This window comes from Trachinotus anak, unplaced genomic scaffold (assembly GCF_046630095.1).
Source record: "Trachinotus anak isolate AG129_WGS33_773 ecotype Australia unplaced genomic scaffold, CSIRO_AGI_Tana_v1 ptg000024l, whole genome shotgun sequence".
Lineage (NCBI taxonomy): Eukaryota > Metazoa > Chordata > Actinopteri > Carangiformes > Carangidae > Trachinotus > Trachinotus anak.
In genome coordinates, this window is record NW_027273875.1 from 3,534,201 (window position 1) to 3,552,894 (window position 18,694).

At 39.5% G+C, this 18,694-nt stretch overlaps 1 protein-coding gene and 1 long non-coding RNA gene across 20 annotated transcripts in view; one reads left to right on the forward strand and one right to left on the reverse strand.

Annotated features, from left to right (window-relative positions):
- Positions 1-665: 665 nt before the first annotated feature.
- On the reverse strand, positions 666-10,194 carry LOC139607417 (uncharacterized). Its single transcript, XR_011684850.1, has 4 exons — positions 9,065-10,194; positions 6,414-6,492; positions 4,866-4,956; positions 666-881 (listed from the first exon to the last, which is right to left on the reverse strand). It is a non-coding gene; the product is annotated as an uncharacterized lncRNA (long non-coding RNA).
- Positions 8,375-18,694, forward strand: part of tcf7 (transcription factor 7) — a 77,292-nt gene continuing 66,972 nt past the window's right edge. For 4 of the 19 annotated variants that reach the window (XM_071460220.1, XM_071460221.1, XM_071460225.1 and 1 more), the window contains exons 1-3: positions 8,375-8,901; positions 9,310-9,379; positions 10,996-11,102. In XM_071460220.1, the coding sequence (XP_071316321.1) occupies positions 8,719-8,901; positions 9,310-9,379; positions 10,996-11,102 (360 nt within the window). In that variant the 5' untranslated portion in view covers positions 8,375-8,718. The remainder of the gene's footprint in view (positions 8,902-9,309; positions 9,380-10,995; positions 11,103-18,694) is intronic. The other 15 variants (XM_071460231.1, XM_071460223.1, XM_071460233.1 and 12 more) reach the window with 8 other exon arrangements.

Sequence of the window (18,694 nt, forward strand, 5' to 3'; positions counted from 1 at the left end):
GGGTAACCAAGAATTACTGGACTGGAATTGATGGGCATGAAAGAAGTGAAATGACAGAGTCTTATGATGGTTACCTGACATCCTGCAGTGCACTAGAGCTGTGTGGTTGGTGACTGAGAGGAGGAGGTACTGTCAAGCAGAGTCAGCAGAGCACACCGGTGATGGCCTTTCCCTCTTGACAGTTCCTCACAGTTTGACTCACCCAGAGAGCAGGGAGATAATGGTGGCTACCATGGAGCATTCAGTGGGGAAGGTAGATGGCTGGATTTCAAAGGCCAAGCAGCAGCGAATCATAAAAGGCTAGCAACCACCGGTCTGACCGGAGTAGCGTTCTAGGCAAGAGACACGAGGCTCTGGAGAAGCGACATGGTGCAGCGAGAGAGGAGCCAGAGCCCATGGAGATGGTTGAGGCTGAAGTGGAGAAATCATCTGCTGAGCCCACTCCTAGGGCCAGTCATGTCAGATGCTGAAGTCCTGTATCTTTCCCATTGCCGAGGTGAGGTGCTGCAATGAAGGGCCTGAGCCAACAGCTCCATGCTGAGCGAGGACAAGTCCAAGTCCCAGCCAGATTGAAATGTCACAGTCAGAAAAGAGACTCTAGCACGACTCAGAAGGCAGATGTAAAAGTAAAGAGTCTTTACTCAGAGAAAAAATTATAATACAATACAAAATACAAAAATACCAACAGGCAAAACATAGGTAAAGTCAAAAACACCATCAGGATCAAGACAGAAACACAAAGAACCAAGCAGTGGAAAGTGAAGGTGTATATATACTGGGGAGCTGATGAGGGAACAGGGAACAAGTGAGCAGGCGAGTGAGGAGGAGCAGGTCAGGTGATTCTACTGGCAGGAACAGCGGGCAGGTGGGAGTGGTAGGTTCTGAAATGACAGCAGGATTACAGGATGTATACAGAAACAACTGGATGAATGAGCAGACTGAAACTCAAAGCCATGACAGTAAATTTTTCAGTCAGATTGACAAATTACATTTCTAAACACTTAAATTCAAATTTGTTGTATTGTCATATTTCACATATAATATACTGTATTATATAATTCGCCTTAATCTATGTATCTCACTGGCCACTTCCTCATTTTAGCTACAGAGACAAACTTATTCATTTTATAAGTAATGGTAAATTAATTGTCTATATCTGCTTTCCAGTAGAAAATGCCCTTGTGGTTCTTATGCAATACACAAAAAATTACATAAACTATTACAGCATGAAAAAGTTTCTTCAGAAAAGTAGATGTATGAAATAAAGACAGTAGCATTACGCATATGTAAACTGTCTTATTTTGGACAATCTATCTGTCGAATCCTGACTTTGATGTTGGAAAAAGAGGGGATAAACGAGAAGCAGTGTGACACTGGGTTTGTTTTAGGTATGATAGATATTCAGTAAAAAAAAAAAAAAGATAGAATCTGTTTATACTGTAGATACATTCAAAAACAGTTTCTATTTTATGTTTTCTGGATGACTCAGAGACATGTTGGAAAGAATGTATAAGTATAATCTTACATGCCCTAAAACGAGGAAAAAAGGAAATATTTATGACTTCAAAGCTACCCTCCTCTCTTGGTAACCGTTATTTCATTTCAGTCTTATATGATCATTCCAGGGTTACATGAATATTTCATATTTCAGGATAATCACTGGCTTGTCAGTGTGAAAACAGTCCCGTACAGTTTATTTGTGATTCTACTTGAAACTGTTAAGACATTTTAAGCAAGTTACCAGAAACCTATCGCGGAGTAAATTTCAAAAATAACCTTCCGACCTCCAGATCTGCCTGATGCTTCAACCTGCAAATCACCTCACTTCACCTCACCTCAATCAACTCATCAACACACTAAGACAAACCTTGTGGTGTGTGTGTGTCTTTGTGTGTATGTGTGTGCGCATGTGTGCGGTGACAGAGCGTGACGCAGACGCTCTTTTGCTGCTATTTCCAGTCACTATCAGACCTGTTTTTCATAAGCTGGAGCATGATTTGTTAATGCACGTCTTTAAAAAGTTCATGAACTGAGGCAGGCCTGAGCGAAGATGGAGCTGTTCCAACCACAGTTCGCTTGCTCTTTCCTCTGCATGCAGGCATCTTAAGGGTTTTGCTCCACGTAGAGCTAAAGATGGTTCAAAATAAAATTTAAAAAAAAAAGGGGTATCTCCCCTTACACAGTGACGGATAGCACAAAATGAAGAAAACGAAGCCCTTTCAGAGGAGGATCCTTGGAACAGACTCAGTGAAACACAGGAATCGAGTCCTCAGTTGCCCAAAGGAAACACGTTTTATAGTTTGGATGTCATTTATTTATTTATTTTCAATTTATGCTTTAAATTTAGAAAAATCTGCCATCCATTACATGAGCAATGTTCTTTAAAAAGACTCTCCCATTTCTTCATAATAAATGTATCAGAAACTGATCCTTAGTTTTTTGGGGGGTTTTTTGTTACATGATCTAGATTAACAACATTACATTATCAAACAACCTCATTTATGTATTATTAACTATACTTGTGAGATTTCTGCAGTAGTTGCTGAACTTACTGCTGGATATGTTTCAAGTTGCTCAGGATAAAATAAAATGTACATTAATTACATTTCAGATCTTGTGCTAGACACAAAGTCATAAATAAAGTGTTTGCTACTTCGTCCACTGATCCTCCACTGAAGACCAGCGATGTGTTTTCAAAGCTTTTTTCCTTCACTGTTTATGTTTGTTGATTTCACCCCCTTCACAGATCTGTGATATCAATTCATAAATGTTTGATAAGGAGCTAACGAAGAGGTAAAGGGACTGCAGTCTGCTAAATCAAACGAGACAGACACATTCAAATCAGCAAACATTCAGCAAACTAGAACTTGAACAAGCCTCATTATCTGGCACCAGATATCAAGTTCTTGCCCTCTTTTTTAATTTTTTTTATTTGGGCTTATTTTGCTGAGCCAGTATATTTCCTTTTCAGCACATTCATCCACATAAGAGCTGAAACCGGTGCTGTATTGTTGGCCAGTGAGTGCTTTCAGAGGAAAAGGTGAGGGTTGAGTGTTTTGGACATCTTAATGGTAGCTGCTGGAGAAAAGGACCACACTTCCCCGTTCCTTCACTTTCAAAGTGATCAGCTCCTAGTCTCAAGATGACTTCTGTAACCTTTATTTTTGGTGGTAAACCGTGTTACTGGTGCTACTCGTGTTTCCGCCTCTGTGTACCACTTCTTAAATAAGTGTTTGAAATCCTGAAATGATTCAAAGGTTATTCAGCCTCCTACACATATCAAACCCACCTTCACAGGTGCTTTGTGGCATCCCATCAGTTTCCTGCTTCAGTCAAACCATTTGCTCAAATGAAAAACCTTTGTACAAATTCTAAATGTCCCTTCATTTCAAATACAGTCTGTTGCTAAAGACATAACTAAAATAATAGCTGATGAAGGCAACCCTGATTCTACTGCACACAACCTAATCAACACAACATAATCCTCTGTAACTTATTAGTTTTTCTTGCATGCAGATTGGTGGTTATCTTGGACCACTTAATATTCAAAAACAATTAAACACAAGTCAGTCATAATCTTTAATCCCACTGAAACCACACTTTTGTTGAATATTTTATGTTTTAGATTGTCGTTAGATTAGTTCAGTTTCAGAGCAGAACCTTATACACAAAATAAAACTGTTGAAAAGATTTGTCGAGGTTCCACATTGCTGGCTGGATGCTGCCTTGAAGGACATGGTTTTGATTGTAGGAAAACTACCAATAAAAAGCACACAAGTGGTTCCAGTTAAGAGCTGTTCGCTTGGATGTGGCTTAACCCCAATGAAAGGACATGATTTAATTACTCTGCAGCTTTAATGCGCCTGATGTTGCTTTAGAAAGCACAGTATATAATCTTTTTTTGAACCGACTGTGATTCATCTTTGTAAAAAAAAAAAAAAAAAAAACATGTTATAGAAACGTTTCGCCCACTAATGATTAAGCAATGGAAAAGGACTCATTGGAATTATCTTCACATATTAAATAAGTTCTTTACACACTGACAGTGAAGTAAAGCGAAGTAAAGTGAATTTTGCACTGAGTAGCATTACTCATTTGCACTGTTAATCTTTCTTTAAAAACACATTTGGGTTCAGGCAAAAGGACAAGATGTTTTCCTGTTTCCCCTTTTATTTCCTATCAGCACTGTGTGTTCACTAAAACAGCAGTTCTCAACCTTTTTGGCTTGTGACCCCTCAAACTGAGGCAAGACCTGCCAGGGACTCAGCGCATGTGTCTTCCAGTTGTGACCATTTCAACCAAAGACTGTGCTTTTTTTCCTTGTTTTATTTGAATACTTTTTCGAGGCTTGAAGAGATTAAAAAAATATCAAGTAGTTCACAAGGAACAGAGCAAAAACGTGTTGGAAGTCTGAAAAAATAAACAAGTTTGTATGGCATAACAAAAAAATTTTATTTTGTCCTCCTCAAAGTCATTGACCTTCAGATTTATCCTGCAGCCCCCTGTGGGGGTCCAGACCCGAAAGCTGGAAACTGATCTAATAGAATGCAATATTAGCATATCTTCAATACTTTTTTAATTGCAATGCAGTGTTTGCATTTTGAGTAGTATGTTGTAATAAATATTTTTAGCTGGAACATGTATATATACCAACACTAGCTCATTTGTTTTCTGATGTAATTATGTCTTCAAAGTTTAGATAGATAGAGTCAGGTGTGTTTTGCTCCTCTACTTCTCTATGAGCTTTTAATGGCTGACAACATACACATCTTTACATCAAACGTGTTTCCATTATCAGAACAACCACACTCTTTGTCATGTGCAGATATAGAACTCATATCTGTGTCTGAGTGTGAGAGGCTCGCCTTCTTGGGTCACAGCAGCGATGCATCTTTTCGTTTTCTGTGTGGGCTGCTTATCTCTTCGATCTGCTCATGTTTCCTTATTTGGCCTTTCCTGCCAAACAGATGATGTCTAATGTCACAACAGTCATTAGAGCTCAAGATAAAAGATAATGAGAAAGGATGCACAAAGTGTGTGTGAGTCACAAAACCTGGTCTGGTACGGCAGAGTGGTGTGAACTTAAAATACAACTCTGATCTAACAAGAATAATCAAACGGGTCATAGCAAAGAGAGAGAGAGAGAGAGTGTGTGAGAGAGAAAGAGAGAGACAGACAGATATAAAGAGAAGGAGTGTGTTTGTAGGTCAGAGCGCCTCAAAGTATTTCAAGAGGAGAAAGCATGTGTAGAGCAAGTGTGTTCATTGCTGTATTTGTTTTGTGTATCCGTCTGTGAGAGAGACAGACAGGCTGAACACAGCTTATTGCCTGAGGTGAACCTGTGAACCCATGTGATGAATGTGTGTAAGTATCATCACAGATATTCAAGGGGATCTGTTAAGATCAGAGTGTGGCAAGCTCATGAGGCACTAGCCCACGTAGAGAGGTGCTGTCTCTCTGGAAAAACAGCTGTCTATATTTAATCAAGGCGAATAAACAAGGAGTTTAAACAACTCATTTATAATTTAGATTTGCATACATTAAAACTGCTCATTTTAATCTTTTTATTAATATGCATCAACGATATTGTATAAATATGCAGTTTTATGCAAATACCAGGCCCATTTTCTGTTTGTATTTAATTCTGTTCCCCAGCTGTGGATCATCATTTTCATTCAAGGCAACCGACTCAGATTAAGTCAAATATTAAGTCACTGCATGGGAGTGTATAAATATTTCTCAATTAAAAACTCTGAAGAACAGCTATGCTACTGTATCAGCATTAAAAATGCATTGGCATTGGGAGGAAAATAGGGGAAGTTTGAGTTTGATAAGACATCAGAACTTTAAGTCTACATCTTTGAACTATGTTTTTTTTTTCCTTCTTTCCCTCCTCCAATCAAGTAGTTGCAATAGCTAGCACTTTTTGCTGTTTTGGAGACTGTTACAAAATCTGGGGGATGTAAGGACCAGCCAAAAACATGCTGTGCCTCCGTTATTGATGAGCATGCCGTGCCTTCTGATGTTTTTCACAGAATGTCCTACATTTTGCTGTTTCTTGTGCGAGCTGCCATTTCTCTGTCGATGCAAATGAGGAGTTTTGTTCCAAAATGTGAAAATTACCAACTGAACAGTGCGACAGCAGCCACTACAAAAGGACTGCTGGGATAGAAGTAAACCCTACAACATATAATTGCCAAAGTTATCAACTGACTTGATGATGATGATACTCCCAAAGTACAAGACTGTGTATATCCAGTCACTCAACACACACAATCAAGACAGTGAAAATATGATCGATAAAAACAATAAAATGAAGCAATAACATATGGCTTCATGTTTTCCGATAGAGCTATATGACTGTTATGAATTACTAAAATGACGACCTCACATATCTTATGTACAGCACTCACAGGAAAGAGAGGGCGGAGCTTCAGGTAAAAGAGGTAGCTGATAGGATCTCCTGTTTCCGTCATCAGGCCGTCATCTCTTCTGTAAAACAAAGAACCCAAAAGTGAAAGTAATTTTGTGTGTGTGTGTGTGTGTGTGTGTGTCTCTGTGTGTCTGTGTGTGTGTGTGTCTTTTGTTATGAGTTTATTTTCATCAGTTTTGTAAAGTGACCAAAATGATGCATATTGTCAACAGCTGAAAACATTTGATTTGAGTATGGAAGTGAAAACACAGCATAGATTTATGATGTATTGTCCCACATGTTTATTTATTCATTTATTCAAATAATCAACTTATTCAATTAGGGTTGCCACTGACTTTATTCATTCTTATTGCCATTTTAAAAAAAATATAAATTTCAAACATTTGTTCTATTCAGTATCATAAAACATTGAATTCTCATATTTGAGAAGCTGAAACCATCGATTGTTTGTCTGATTAATGGATTATCAAAATAGGTGTAGATTAACTTGATTGGCTAATCAACTAATCCGGTAATTATTGTTCAATATTTAATATTAATATATAATGCAGATAATATTCAGTTACAAAAAATATCATACAATAATAAAAAGTATTTGGGATGAAGGATATGAAGATCAAAACAAGGTTCCATTTTTCTTTCTTATTTATTTAATGTTTATTTTATAGGAACAGACATGGACCACATGCCACGGTTTTTATGCCCTGTTTGCAAAGCCTCTGCCTAGATGAGCCTCACCAGTGAGCTGCAGCTGATAAAAAGCTACAACTATTTGTAAATTTCATGATTCCACTCTTGTGACTTTCAGTATTATGGGGTACTTTCCATTAAAATCCTGGTAAATCTACAATAACATCACCAAAACTAAAGTTCAGTTGGAGAAGAATGCAAAGAAACCTCAAAAAGAGCAATATAATGAACTGGCTCCACATTAAAGAAGAAAATCCTTTTCCCCGCATTTGAATGTAAAAATGGGTTTTAGCTCCTTAATGTGGATCATTATCATTTGGAGATAATTTGATTTTAAACCAGCTGACAAAAAAAGTGCAGATTCTGTGCAAACTTTGATTTAGGATTAAGGCTGAGCTGCAAGCTAATTAGGTAGTGATTACCATTTCAATATTGTAAATAGAAAAAAATATCTGAGTAATGTGAAATGAATGAAAAAGAAACTAACAATCTGTATTCATTTATTTTATTTATGCAATATCATGCTGTAAAATACTCAATTTAAAGTAAAAGATCTGCATTTAAAATGCTCTTGAAATAGAGAAGCATCTTTAGCACAGAATATTAGTATTAAAGTATTAAATTCAGAAAAATGTCCCCTGTGAGTGCTATAATATTATATATTTTTAGACTATTATGGATGCTTTAATCCATTGTGTAATTTTCATTATTTTTCTATCCTTTTGAGTAACAATGCATCATATTTTATTTCCCCCTCCATATACTTTCTTTTAAAGCAAACTTCTACTTTAGCATGTTACTATAGCTGCCAGATAAATGTAATGGAGTAATAGTATAATGTTGCATGAAAGGAATAGTGAAGTAAAGTACCAGTACCTCAAATGTGTATTTAAGTGCAGTGCTTGAGTAAATGTACTTAGTTACATTCCACTACTGGAAACAATGAAGAAAGGGTGCATCAGATGCATAATAAAATAAATCTGTTGCCTGAAACCAGAACACATGATCAGCAATCCTGACCACAATACTGAACTAAAGCATCGGGGTTAACATTTTTGCCCGCAGCCACTGTGTCTACCATTCCCTCAGAGAATATTTGTTTGTCTTTAGTGAAGGTTTGGTGGCAAAATGCAGCAGCAGACTCTTGCAGCCAGGGGACCGTGGATGGTGTGAACACGCCCCTGGAAGTCATGAATAATGCCCGTTCAGCTGAGCTCAGGGAGGTGATGTCTCTTTAAGAACTGCCTCTCCCGAAACAATCGTACAACCCCCCAACAAGTCATCGGACCTGTCAATCATCCGGTCGGCGCCCTTTGATGCCTAGTGTCTTGGGCTCAAATGAGCTGTTTGCTGTTGTAGGGAAACATTAGTCCTCTACCAACCAACCAGCCGGGGGACGCCACATCTCAACTTTTTTTTCTGCATGCGGTGGGGGTTTCTGCACTTTGGAGGCGCCCCACACTGAGGAGACTTAACAGAAAAGTCCCCCGATTCTTTTCTTTATTTATACTTTATTGTTGTTATTATATTTTTTCCTCCCCCCTCTTTTTTTTTTTTTTAAAAAAGTGTGAAATATCGCAAGGGGGGAAGTAGACATGCCTCAGCTCAGCAGCGGCGGCGGGGACGACCTGGGAGCGAATGATGAGATGATATCGTTCAAAGACGAAGGAGAGCAAGAGGAGAAAATTCAGGAAAACGCGTTCACGGAGAGAGACCTGGCCGACCTCAAGTCCTCCCTGGTGAACGAGTCGGAAATAAATCAAAGTCCGAACGCAGCGGTAGGTGGCACAGAGTGTGTGTGTGTGTGTGTGAGAGAGACGGAGAGAGAGAGTGTGTGTGTGTGTGTGTGTGGATATACACACGCAGAGAGAGAGAGTGTGTAAAGTGTGTATAAAAAGCTTGTTTTATTTTACACGCTGCTGACAAGCGTGAATGAATTACCTTCAGGGTTACAGTGGCGAGACTTCCAGGCTGCAGGACAGGGATGCTATAGCTCGTCAGAGGTGAACAAAAAGAAACACAACATAAAGTGTGCCTAAGTCAAAGTCACTATAGAGTCACCGCCGCTCTCTCTGGCACTCTGCAGCACTTTTGTGGTTGTTTTTCTTCGGGGTAAATCGCCCCTTTTTTCCCCTGTACTTGTGTCCTGGGGTTCTCTGAGCCTGTTTGTTGTCGGTCCCTTGCAGACGGTCAGACGGGGACAGCAGGGCGAGCAGAGGGGCTTCGCAGAGAAGCACCGGGAGCACCTTGACGGCGGTAAGAACAAAAGCAAAAACACGTACACGCTCGCTCTCATCCGGTTTGAGTAGCCACTACACTACCTCAGAAAACAGCTGAGAAGCGATGAACAGCCCCCCCACCCCCACCCCCACCCCCCAACCCGCACTGTGTCAGAGTAAGGGGTATTTTGGTCACAGGGACACGTGTTTCTGGATTAAAGCTACCTGCAGAGAGTTTGTTCTCAGGTGCGCACTGCAAAAAGACGTCCGTCACGTCTTCAGCTCCCCGCTTTATCTCTCAAATCTATCACTTGGTGGTGAGATTTCCTCTCTTTCTCTTTCAAAGTAGCTCGACCCAAGAGAGGTTCACGCAGAAACGAACTGCTTTAAATGTCCCACAACAAGTTATTTGTTGAAACAACATGGACTCTGGGAGTCTCCTGGCCTTAAAACAGTCACTGAGAGGAGCTCTCCTGCAGGTTATAGAAATTTCTAATAAATATTTTTAAGATGCTGTCTTTGTTCTGATACTGTGATCTTCCCTACATCCACCTATTTAAACACATTTTAGATGTACAGGCTTTTTTTTTTTCAACTCTTGACATTTTTTGCAGTGTAGCTTTTGCCAGACTTGCCCAAAAGTGGTGTCAGTCAGGGTCCTTGAGAGATTTATTTGAGCTTTTTTTCTCTTGAGGGTTACCACCCAACAGAACAGAGTAATTCCACTTTAACATGGCAGTTTAATCACAGGCCTCAATGTAAGTTGTAGTCAGTTCAGAAAATCATTTCAGTCATTTCTAAAAGGAAAAAAAAAAAGAAGTTCTCAAGTTGTTCCTTTGAACAAAATCCTCATCATACGTGGATTTGTGGTTGCAAATGCACCTATTTGAGGGGGTCTTGAAGAAAAAGTGAAACCCGCAGAAAAAAAAATTTGCTGCCCTGAATGATGCTGATGGCGTGATTGCATTATATCATTCTCTGTCACGCTGGTTCCAGCCGCGTCAAAGCTTTTCGCACCTTTGGAAGAGCTCAGCAGTGACAGGTGACCAGACTGGAAGAGGGGGAAAAAAAAAGTTTTGTGTTTCTCTGTGTTTCATACAGACCAGGTGTAACCTGGTTATAGCTTACCCACAGAGAGGCCCCTGACGCTTAATATGGGTGGTGGGGAGAGGTAAATTAACACATAGGCTACAGGAGTTCACGCCTCTCAGGCTAGGTGACGCTTGTAACGCTTTTGTCTCAAGTATTGTAGTCTGTGCTCATACAAGGATATAACATGTAGTAACTAGAACACTTGTAAATGGTTGACCTACTTTGTATGCAGGCTTATTTTGGATGTCAGGTTTATCTTTTTGTTCTGAGGCACAACAGCTAAATCTTTTCACAACATTATAGGAGTAAGTATCAGATTTTACTTTATTCTAATCCTTATATGTTTCGTCAGTAGCGCCTGTTATTCCCTAATTAACTTTTACTTTTATACCAGTTAAAATCAAAAGATGCCATACTGATAGCTGCCCTCCCAGAGACATTAGAATAAAGGAAAACTTGTACAAACTGGAATTAATAATGGTCCCATTTAAACATTTTTGAAGTTTTTGAGTTTCTAACTCTTGTTTGTTTTTGTTTTTTTGTTTTTTTGTCTGACCTCAGTGTCGAAGCAGCAAGATGGAGGCATGTACAAGACACCGTCGTATCCTGGGTATCCATTCCTGATGCTGCCTGACCCCTACCTCCCCAACAGCTCAGTTTCTCCATCTGTAAGTCCACTTCTGTTTGAAGTCCTCTGCTGGCTGCAGTGCACTGGTCACTGTTTTATCTCCGAATAATTTCTTGTGTTAGTAGCTGTGGGCAGTCTGAGGTCCTAGTCTGCTCCTATGTGTGTCCTACTTTAGGCTCCAGTGCAAGTTGGTGCTCTTCAGCTACTATTTGTATTCTCTGGTATCACGTCCAAACACTCAAGACAAGGGTTTTGTGCTTCAAGGAGGAAACAAACTTTATTTGATGAAGTTTTTTTAATATTATTCAGTGTTGGTGGTGATGCTCTTGCCATAGTAGCTCACCACTAGTGAGGAAATAAGAAAGAAACATTACATTTAGGGGTGGAAATGTCTCGAGCCAGAGTCCACTGGCTGTTTTTTTTTTTTTTCATTTTTGGCTGAAGCAAATACCATAATTCAGTAGTAACAAACAGAGACGGTGTAGACATAACAGACAATACAGTGATTTTTCTGGTCTTTTTGGATAAGGGCATGGACATTTCCTCTGGGTATTTCTGCTTTTTCCTCATATTTTTTTTTTGTGCATGTGATGTTGCAGATTAGTAAACTTCGACTCAAATCGGCCCAAAAATCAGCAAGATCCTCCCTGTTAGATTCTGTCAGCATACTCTGTCCTCAGCTACTGTCTCTCTAATACTTTACCTCTCACAGAAATAGTGTTTGAATCACTTAATACAGGGAATTCTTTTGTTGATAAATACGATTTGATAGATAAAAGTGTTTTGAAATAGCAGATTCATCTCAGTTACCTGCCTGGAAACAGATACTGAATGATTCTTTTTAAAATATTGATTGCGAGCAAGAGTTTCCTTGCAGCTGTGCTTCCTTTTGATATAGTTATGTGATTGAGATCTCCAGTGATTACACCTCCCTCACCACTTCAAATCGCTAAGCAGAAACATTCAATGTACAGTAAATCAGCCTGTCTGTAGGTTAACACAGTGAAGGTTAATTCAGGTTCCAAAGAGGCTCTGTCAGTGTGAGATCACGGTCGCACTGCAAAGTCAGTCACAAACTCGACATGTGTTCTAATTTGGCTTTGAACTGTGCTGTTTCCCCCTTAACTGCCTTATAAAATAACGCAGTCTTAAAAACAGAGGGAAATGAAATCAAAGCGCCGCAGCCTCTCGAGGGAGCAGCAGAAGAAGAGCCTGTTTTTGTTTACGCCTTTGCTGAAGTTGGAATATGATTGATGTCGTCATCACGAACCGTTTCACATGACGTGTTCCATCTGTTTGTGCCCGAGTGAATGACAAGACGTTTGTCGCTGCCTTAATAGCTGTTCTAAGTGTTAAACCTCTAAAAGAAACATCAGAAAGACTCGTGGAAGGATTTCAAGTATGCAGTATCGCTCGCCCAGCCAGACAGCCCTAAAAAATTAATCATAAAATCCCTTCAAGTCACCCATAAGAACCAATATCCATGGTTAGGCTGACTAATTGCACCAAACATGAGCGGTTGTGCCCAATTCATTTTTCACGTGCTGTGTAATCCTGTTGCCTGAATTAACCCCCTGCTCTAGTCGACAAGACGTTGCTAAACAGCAGAGACACCTGTTTGTGAAATCACATTGACTGTAGGCTGGTCTAACATGAGGCACAGTGAATGAGGAATCGGCTTTATGGCTGTGTGATTTTTTTTTTTTTTTTTTTTTTTTAAATGATACCTTGAAGTTCCTGAGCGTGTTTTGCACCACTTGTCTTCCTCATCGTCTGGGTTAAGACCCAGCAGTTAGTCATGGGACATTTTGAATGGGTCGTTGAAGGGTCAAAAAAAAAAAGAAGCTGATTGTTGTTACAGACACTCTCTCAATAAAATCCTCCCCCTAAAAATAGCTCAAGCTCCCCAGATTTATTTTTTTAAATAAAGATTTCAAGCTCTTTCTTTAGGAAATAAACTTTTATTTCAATATCATGTTACTTGTGAATCCACTTCTCCACCACACTTGGACAGTATAAATAATAAATAACGTATTATGAAACAGAGCTTGAAAGTAAACATAGGCAGTCCTCTCTAAGCCCTAGATTAGACTATAAGATACTATTTCTTTAATAATATATTTGTTCTTTGTATAGTTAAAACTTAAAACCCCCAGATTTGATCTTTTAGAAAAAAACTGTAACCTGAAAAAGGGTTAGGTAGTCTTTTTAGGATGTGTCTGTTTTTGATTGGAAAGAAAATCTGACAGAACAGTAGCTGCGCTTGTTCGGGCCTTAGTTTTACAGCTGAAAGCATGAAAGAGGAGAATACACATACAACATTTACGTTCGCATTCTCCCCTAAGCCTGTTATTCATAAACCTTCACACAGATTGAGAATATAATTGAATGAACCAGTAGTACGAGCGAGTGTACTCGTATTTCCTTAAACATACTTCTACTCGTCGTTGCATAACACAGTACATCCGGCATCGTGTTAGACAAACACGGTGAGCAAGAGTGATGGTATTTGTCGCTCATCAATGTGTCTCCACCTCTTTCATCTCTGTCTCACAGTCTTCTCTTCTCTTCTCTTCTCTTCTCTTCTCTTCTCTTCTCTTCTCTTCTCTTCTCTTCTCTTCTCTTCTCTTCTCTTCGCCAACCATGGAGTGCCAACCGCAAAGCCTCTCAGAGACTGTGTTTGTTGAGGGTGGGATGGTGGGGGGTAGGGGGTGGGGAGTTAGCGGTGGCAAGATAAAGAGCACTTTCTTTCCCTGTGTGTCTTCGAGACTCCACACAATGCTCACTTGTTGCTGCTTCCCTTGTAATTAGCCCGCTGGTTGTGAAGCGGTAGCGACGTATCGGGCCCCGTCTACCTGCCACTTGAAAGGGCTGAGAATAGTGGTTAAGGAGTTTTGGGGATGGTGGGGTGGGGGGTGGAGAGGGGGTGATGATTATGGATGGAAGAGATGGATCAGAAACTATAGGTCTGGGAGGCTGACAGAAAAAAGGGCTGTTTGGTGTTTTTCCTAGCGTTGTGGTGTTAATATGGGACACGACGATGCTTGTCACATCTCTGTGTGGCTGCTGTCCTTCAGTCTTGGCATTGTGAGCTTGAAAGTTTCACTCTGTGCGACTAGTTTTCTTATCACAGTGTTGGTAATTCTTGGAAGTGAAGAAGCCCCTCTATTATATTTTTGAGTAATCATTTAGTTTTTGAATATATATATATATATATATATATATATATATATATATATATATATATATATATATATATATATATATATATATATATAAATAAATGTGTATATATATATATATATATAAATGTGTATATATATATATATATAAATATCCAATGTAACCGTGACACAAAAAGCAGCAGATACTGACATTCAAGGAACATATTTATCATAATTGTTGATGATTTCTCTCCAGTTGATTAATTGACTAATTGTTTCCGCTTTAATAATTTTACGGGGCCTTTCCAGTGATGAGAGCGTAGACAGTAAATCATCCGTCTGTCCCTGGCAGATGATTTCCTCCTGTGCGTCATGCTGAAATCTTATCAATAATGAGTTTTATTTAAAAATGAAATATCAATATCAAATATAAATTAAATATCAATTAAATTTGGCCAAACTTGTCCCAGTGCAGAGAGATTGTTATTCAGTTTTGAGTTTAAATAATTACTCAGTAAATTGCTTCATCGATCTAGTGTAAATTGATCGGTAACCACATAGATAGTTGATTAATCGTTAAGGTGGTTTTTTTGGGTTTGTTTTTTTTACATTCTCTGGTTTCAGCTGATGAAATGTGAAGATCTTTAGACTGTTAGTCAGACAAAACATGACATTTGAAGACATTGCCGTTGGCTCTTGGAAATTGTGAGGGACAGTTTTCTGATGTTTAAATATGCCAAACAGTTATTCAGGAAAATAATATGTAGATTAATTGAAAATGAGAATAATCATTAATTCTGTTTATTATGTTGTTATCTGCTATTTTTTTCATCCAGTTTGTTGAGAGGCAGTGATGCTGATCTCATTTAAATCTGTGGGAGACCAAATGTTGTCAGCATTTACCAGCTAAGTCAAATGAACAGGAGTTTCTCAAAACCTTTGCATGTTCCCATAAATTGCTGTAAACTGCTAAACTCATTGTGAGAGCATCAGCTGAATGACTGTAAGACAGATATTAATTGTTATATTTGCCTGTGTGTGTCTCCGTCCACGGGTAAACCATGTGGGTTTATCGTTCATTGTATAAGTGCGTGGTTTTTTTATATGTGGTTATTCATGACATTTGAATAGTAGCCTGTTTGAATGAGAATCTGTCTGAAGACGCACGACCACGACCATCTGGGGTCAGATTGCATTTCATACAACAGGAGCAAAAAAAAAGTATTCTAAGAGCTGCTGTTGTTCTGAAAAGATTAACATGTTATTTTCCATGTTCAGCCAAACCAGATTTTCTGAAATGGACAAAAAGATGGATAAATTACACCCCTTATTTTTCTGGTGTTATTGTTAACACCGCATGTGGGGGGGGCTACTGTTCTCTGTTGAGAAGTCATTTTTACAAAGCGGCTGCACACTGGAGAGGCTCCTTCTCCCATTCAGCGATAAAACTGGTATTACAGCATTTCATGGGACATTTCACTGTTGTTATATTAATGGAGATATCAGCCATTCTCTCGGCGGAAGTGGCCAAAGAAGGAGATTTGTGGGATTCAGAGATAAGACTAAACTCCCTCAACTTGTTGTCTTTGGATAAAGCTTTATCCGGCGTGTGTAAGGCAGTGCATATTGTGTTTGTGTGTGTGCGTGGTTGCTGTTTAAGTTCATTACACTAAGTAATTTGTATGTATCTAAGGTTTTGGCATGCTTTGTTCGTGTGTGTGTGTGTGTGTGTGTGTGTGTGTGTCTGTGTCTTCATCTGCATGTTTTCTCCTCAAGTTTGTTGCCTTAAGCTTGTGTTTGTATCCAGGGTTCATGGTGTGTTTTGTGTGCTAATGTTTTGTGTGTGTGTATGTGTGTGAGTGTGTGTGTGTGCATGTAGCCAGACTTTGGGGATGCAGCATGTGTGTCAGACCTTCACTGGCTGTGCGTATAATGCTGTGGATTACCAGAAGACAGTGTTTTTGAAGGGATCATCAGTCTTTGTCGTCTCAAGGAGTCAAACCCCAGCAGAGGGGAGATTGTCAATAAAAATAACAGAGTGTTTCTCTCTCTTCAGCATCCACCCATCTTTCTCCAACTCCCTTTGCTGTTTGCCTTCTCCACCTATCCATCTCTTTTTTGTCATCTGTGCTGTTTCCTTCATCCTAGCTGGATCTAAGCATCCGTTTCCTCCAGTTCAGCTTTCTTTCTTCATTTATTTTTTTTTCACTCACACAAAGCTCCAGAATCCGCATTAATCTGGAGTTACAGGGAGGCATAATAAGTACAGGAACATCACCCTCAACCTGGAGGACCTGGCTGTCAGAAGGCAACCACCCCGCTGAAATGTTTTTAAGCAACTTGCTGAGTCTTTACCAGCTCAGGGAGTTCTGCAGTGCAGCTGAGCAAACACACATTTCACTTTGCTGATCTGTAATGTTATCATGGCTATAGTAGCTGCTGTTGTTCGTTGCTTGATTATGGTTTGTTCAAGAGTTTTCATAGAAGGTGGACAGAGAATGAGTGGACAGAAGGACCAGAGAGGAGCCAGGAGGAACAGAGGTTGATGGCTCGCATGCGGTTTTGGCCATCAGTTCAGTTTCTATGTTGTGGTCCGTTTGCATTCATTTTAGCTCACTATTAATCTTATGACCATACCTTTAAATAAAGATCTTTGCTCATACACAGATGAGTAAGAGCAGTGTTTCCCCTTAAAGTTCAGATATTAGTGCACAGTGTTGGTTATTAATAGGGATGGAGGAGAAACAAATGTTTTTAGTTATTAATAGACCAAACCTCATGCAGCAACTCACCTGTTCTTCTGTCCAGTCTAATATTTCAGAAGTGGTTGGTCAATAAATAATAATAGCCATAACTGAAGCTGCACTTCCTGCAGCTGCTTCACAATAAAGGCGTTTTAATGTTATTCTAGTCAATGTTACTCTTGCTTTGTTGCGCTTGACCTCAGCTCTGCTAGAACAAATGACAGCAAATCAGAAAATGTCAAGACTCCTCCATATGAGATCAAAGTGAGAACAGAAATAACGTAGTAGAAGAAGTCATGTTGCCTGATTCTTGTTGAAGATTGGTGGGTGCTTGGTCAAAGTTGGTGGTTATATTTTAATTAGGTATTTAGTCTGACCATCTTTTTATATGTTTGTCATGGGTATTGTGCAAATTGCTTAGTTTGAAAAAAAGCATTTTAGAGCAGCTTTGACTTGTTTTAATCAAGTCAGATTTTGTTTCTGAAAGCCTAATAAAATACATTTAAACGCATTAATCCATGAGGACCTTTTGGCAGGTTATTGTCTGAAAATTGAGAAGCAATGAAATGACTGATATTCAGCAGCAAGCAGTTTTATTCATTGTCAGAGAGGCTGTGAAACTCCCTGTGATGTGGAAGCTGTGGTCACAAGAAGACGTCAACAAGCTCAGAAGACAACACGCCGCTCTGAAACACTTTCCCGCTCACTGTGCCTGGACATTGACTGTAAAAGGCTTACTGTAAATTTGGGAAAACAGTAAAGTGTTTGTTTACAATGCTTTTTGACAGCATGTAAACTTAGTCACTGGAATTTACAAGTCAGAATTTAACAGCTCAGTGTGCAAAGAGCAGTATCTTCCTATCATTTGGGGGAATTTCCTGCTCATTTGACATCTCATTTCACAGACTAATATTGAAAATTGACAGGAAGGCTGCTAAGAGACAGTTTACATGTTTGGGAAAGGTAGGGGTAAAACTTCGTCATTTCTAAGAGTCTCAAGGCTCAATTGAAAATTTGAAGTATCTCAGCTGTCATAGTGTCAAAGTTTTTAGCAAACCAAACCAGTGATGTTAGAATTTCCAACTGATGGAAGGAAACAGCAGTTTAACTGTGTTTCCAGCTTCAACTGACAGCTTGTTTGCGTTTTCTTTTCTTTTTTTTTTTTTTTTTTTTTTATTATGTTGGGGGAACTTAAAGTCTCATGTTCTTAGCACATAAACTTTTTCATAGGCCTCCACCTCTTGCTTGCATCCATTCAGAAATAAGCCGCTGTTGCTAACAAGCTCCCCTCCCTGTCCCCTTTTCCGCCTCCTTGTATCTTCCAAATAATACCAGGTCGATCCTCCAAGATCAAGGGAATGGCATGTGTGTGTGCAAGTCTCTAGGATCTTGCCACTTCCTTGTTTCCCATTGTACTGTGGTGTTGACAGGGGGGTTATTCAGCCAGCCCCTAGTCCCTCGGTAAACAATGGCAGCAACACAGGCTGAGGCCTCCCTAATCCCCCCTTCACACAGACCCAGGGGCTGGGATGAGCGGCACTGGGGCCTCCCTGCCTCTGACTGGCTACGATAAGGACCCTGTCGCTTGGATTTAAGAGGCCTAAAAGAAAAGCAGCTTTCACGATAAGGCAGCAAAAGCTGGGCTTGGATGGAAACCTCGCATCTCCAAATGTTGTTTTAAGTACTGTATTTTTATTTGTTTTTTAAAATGCATATACACAGGT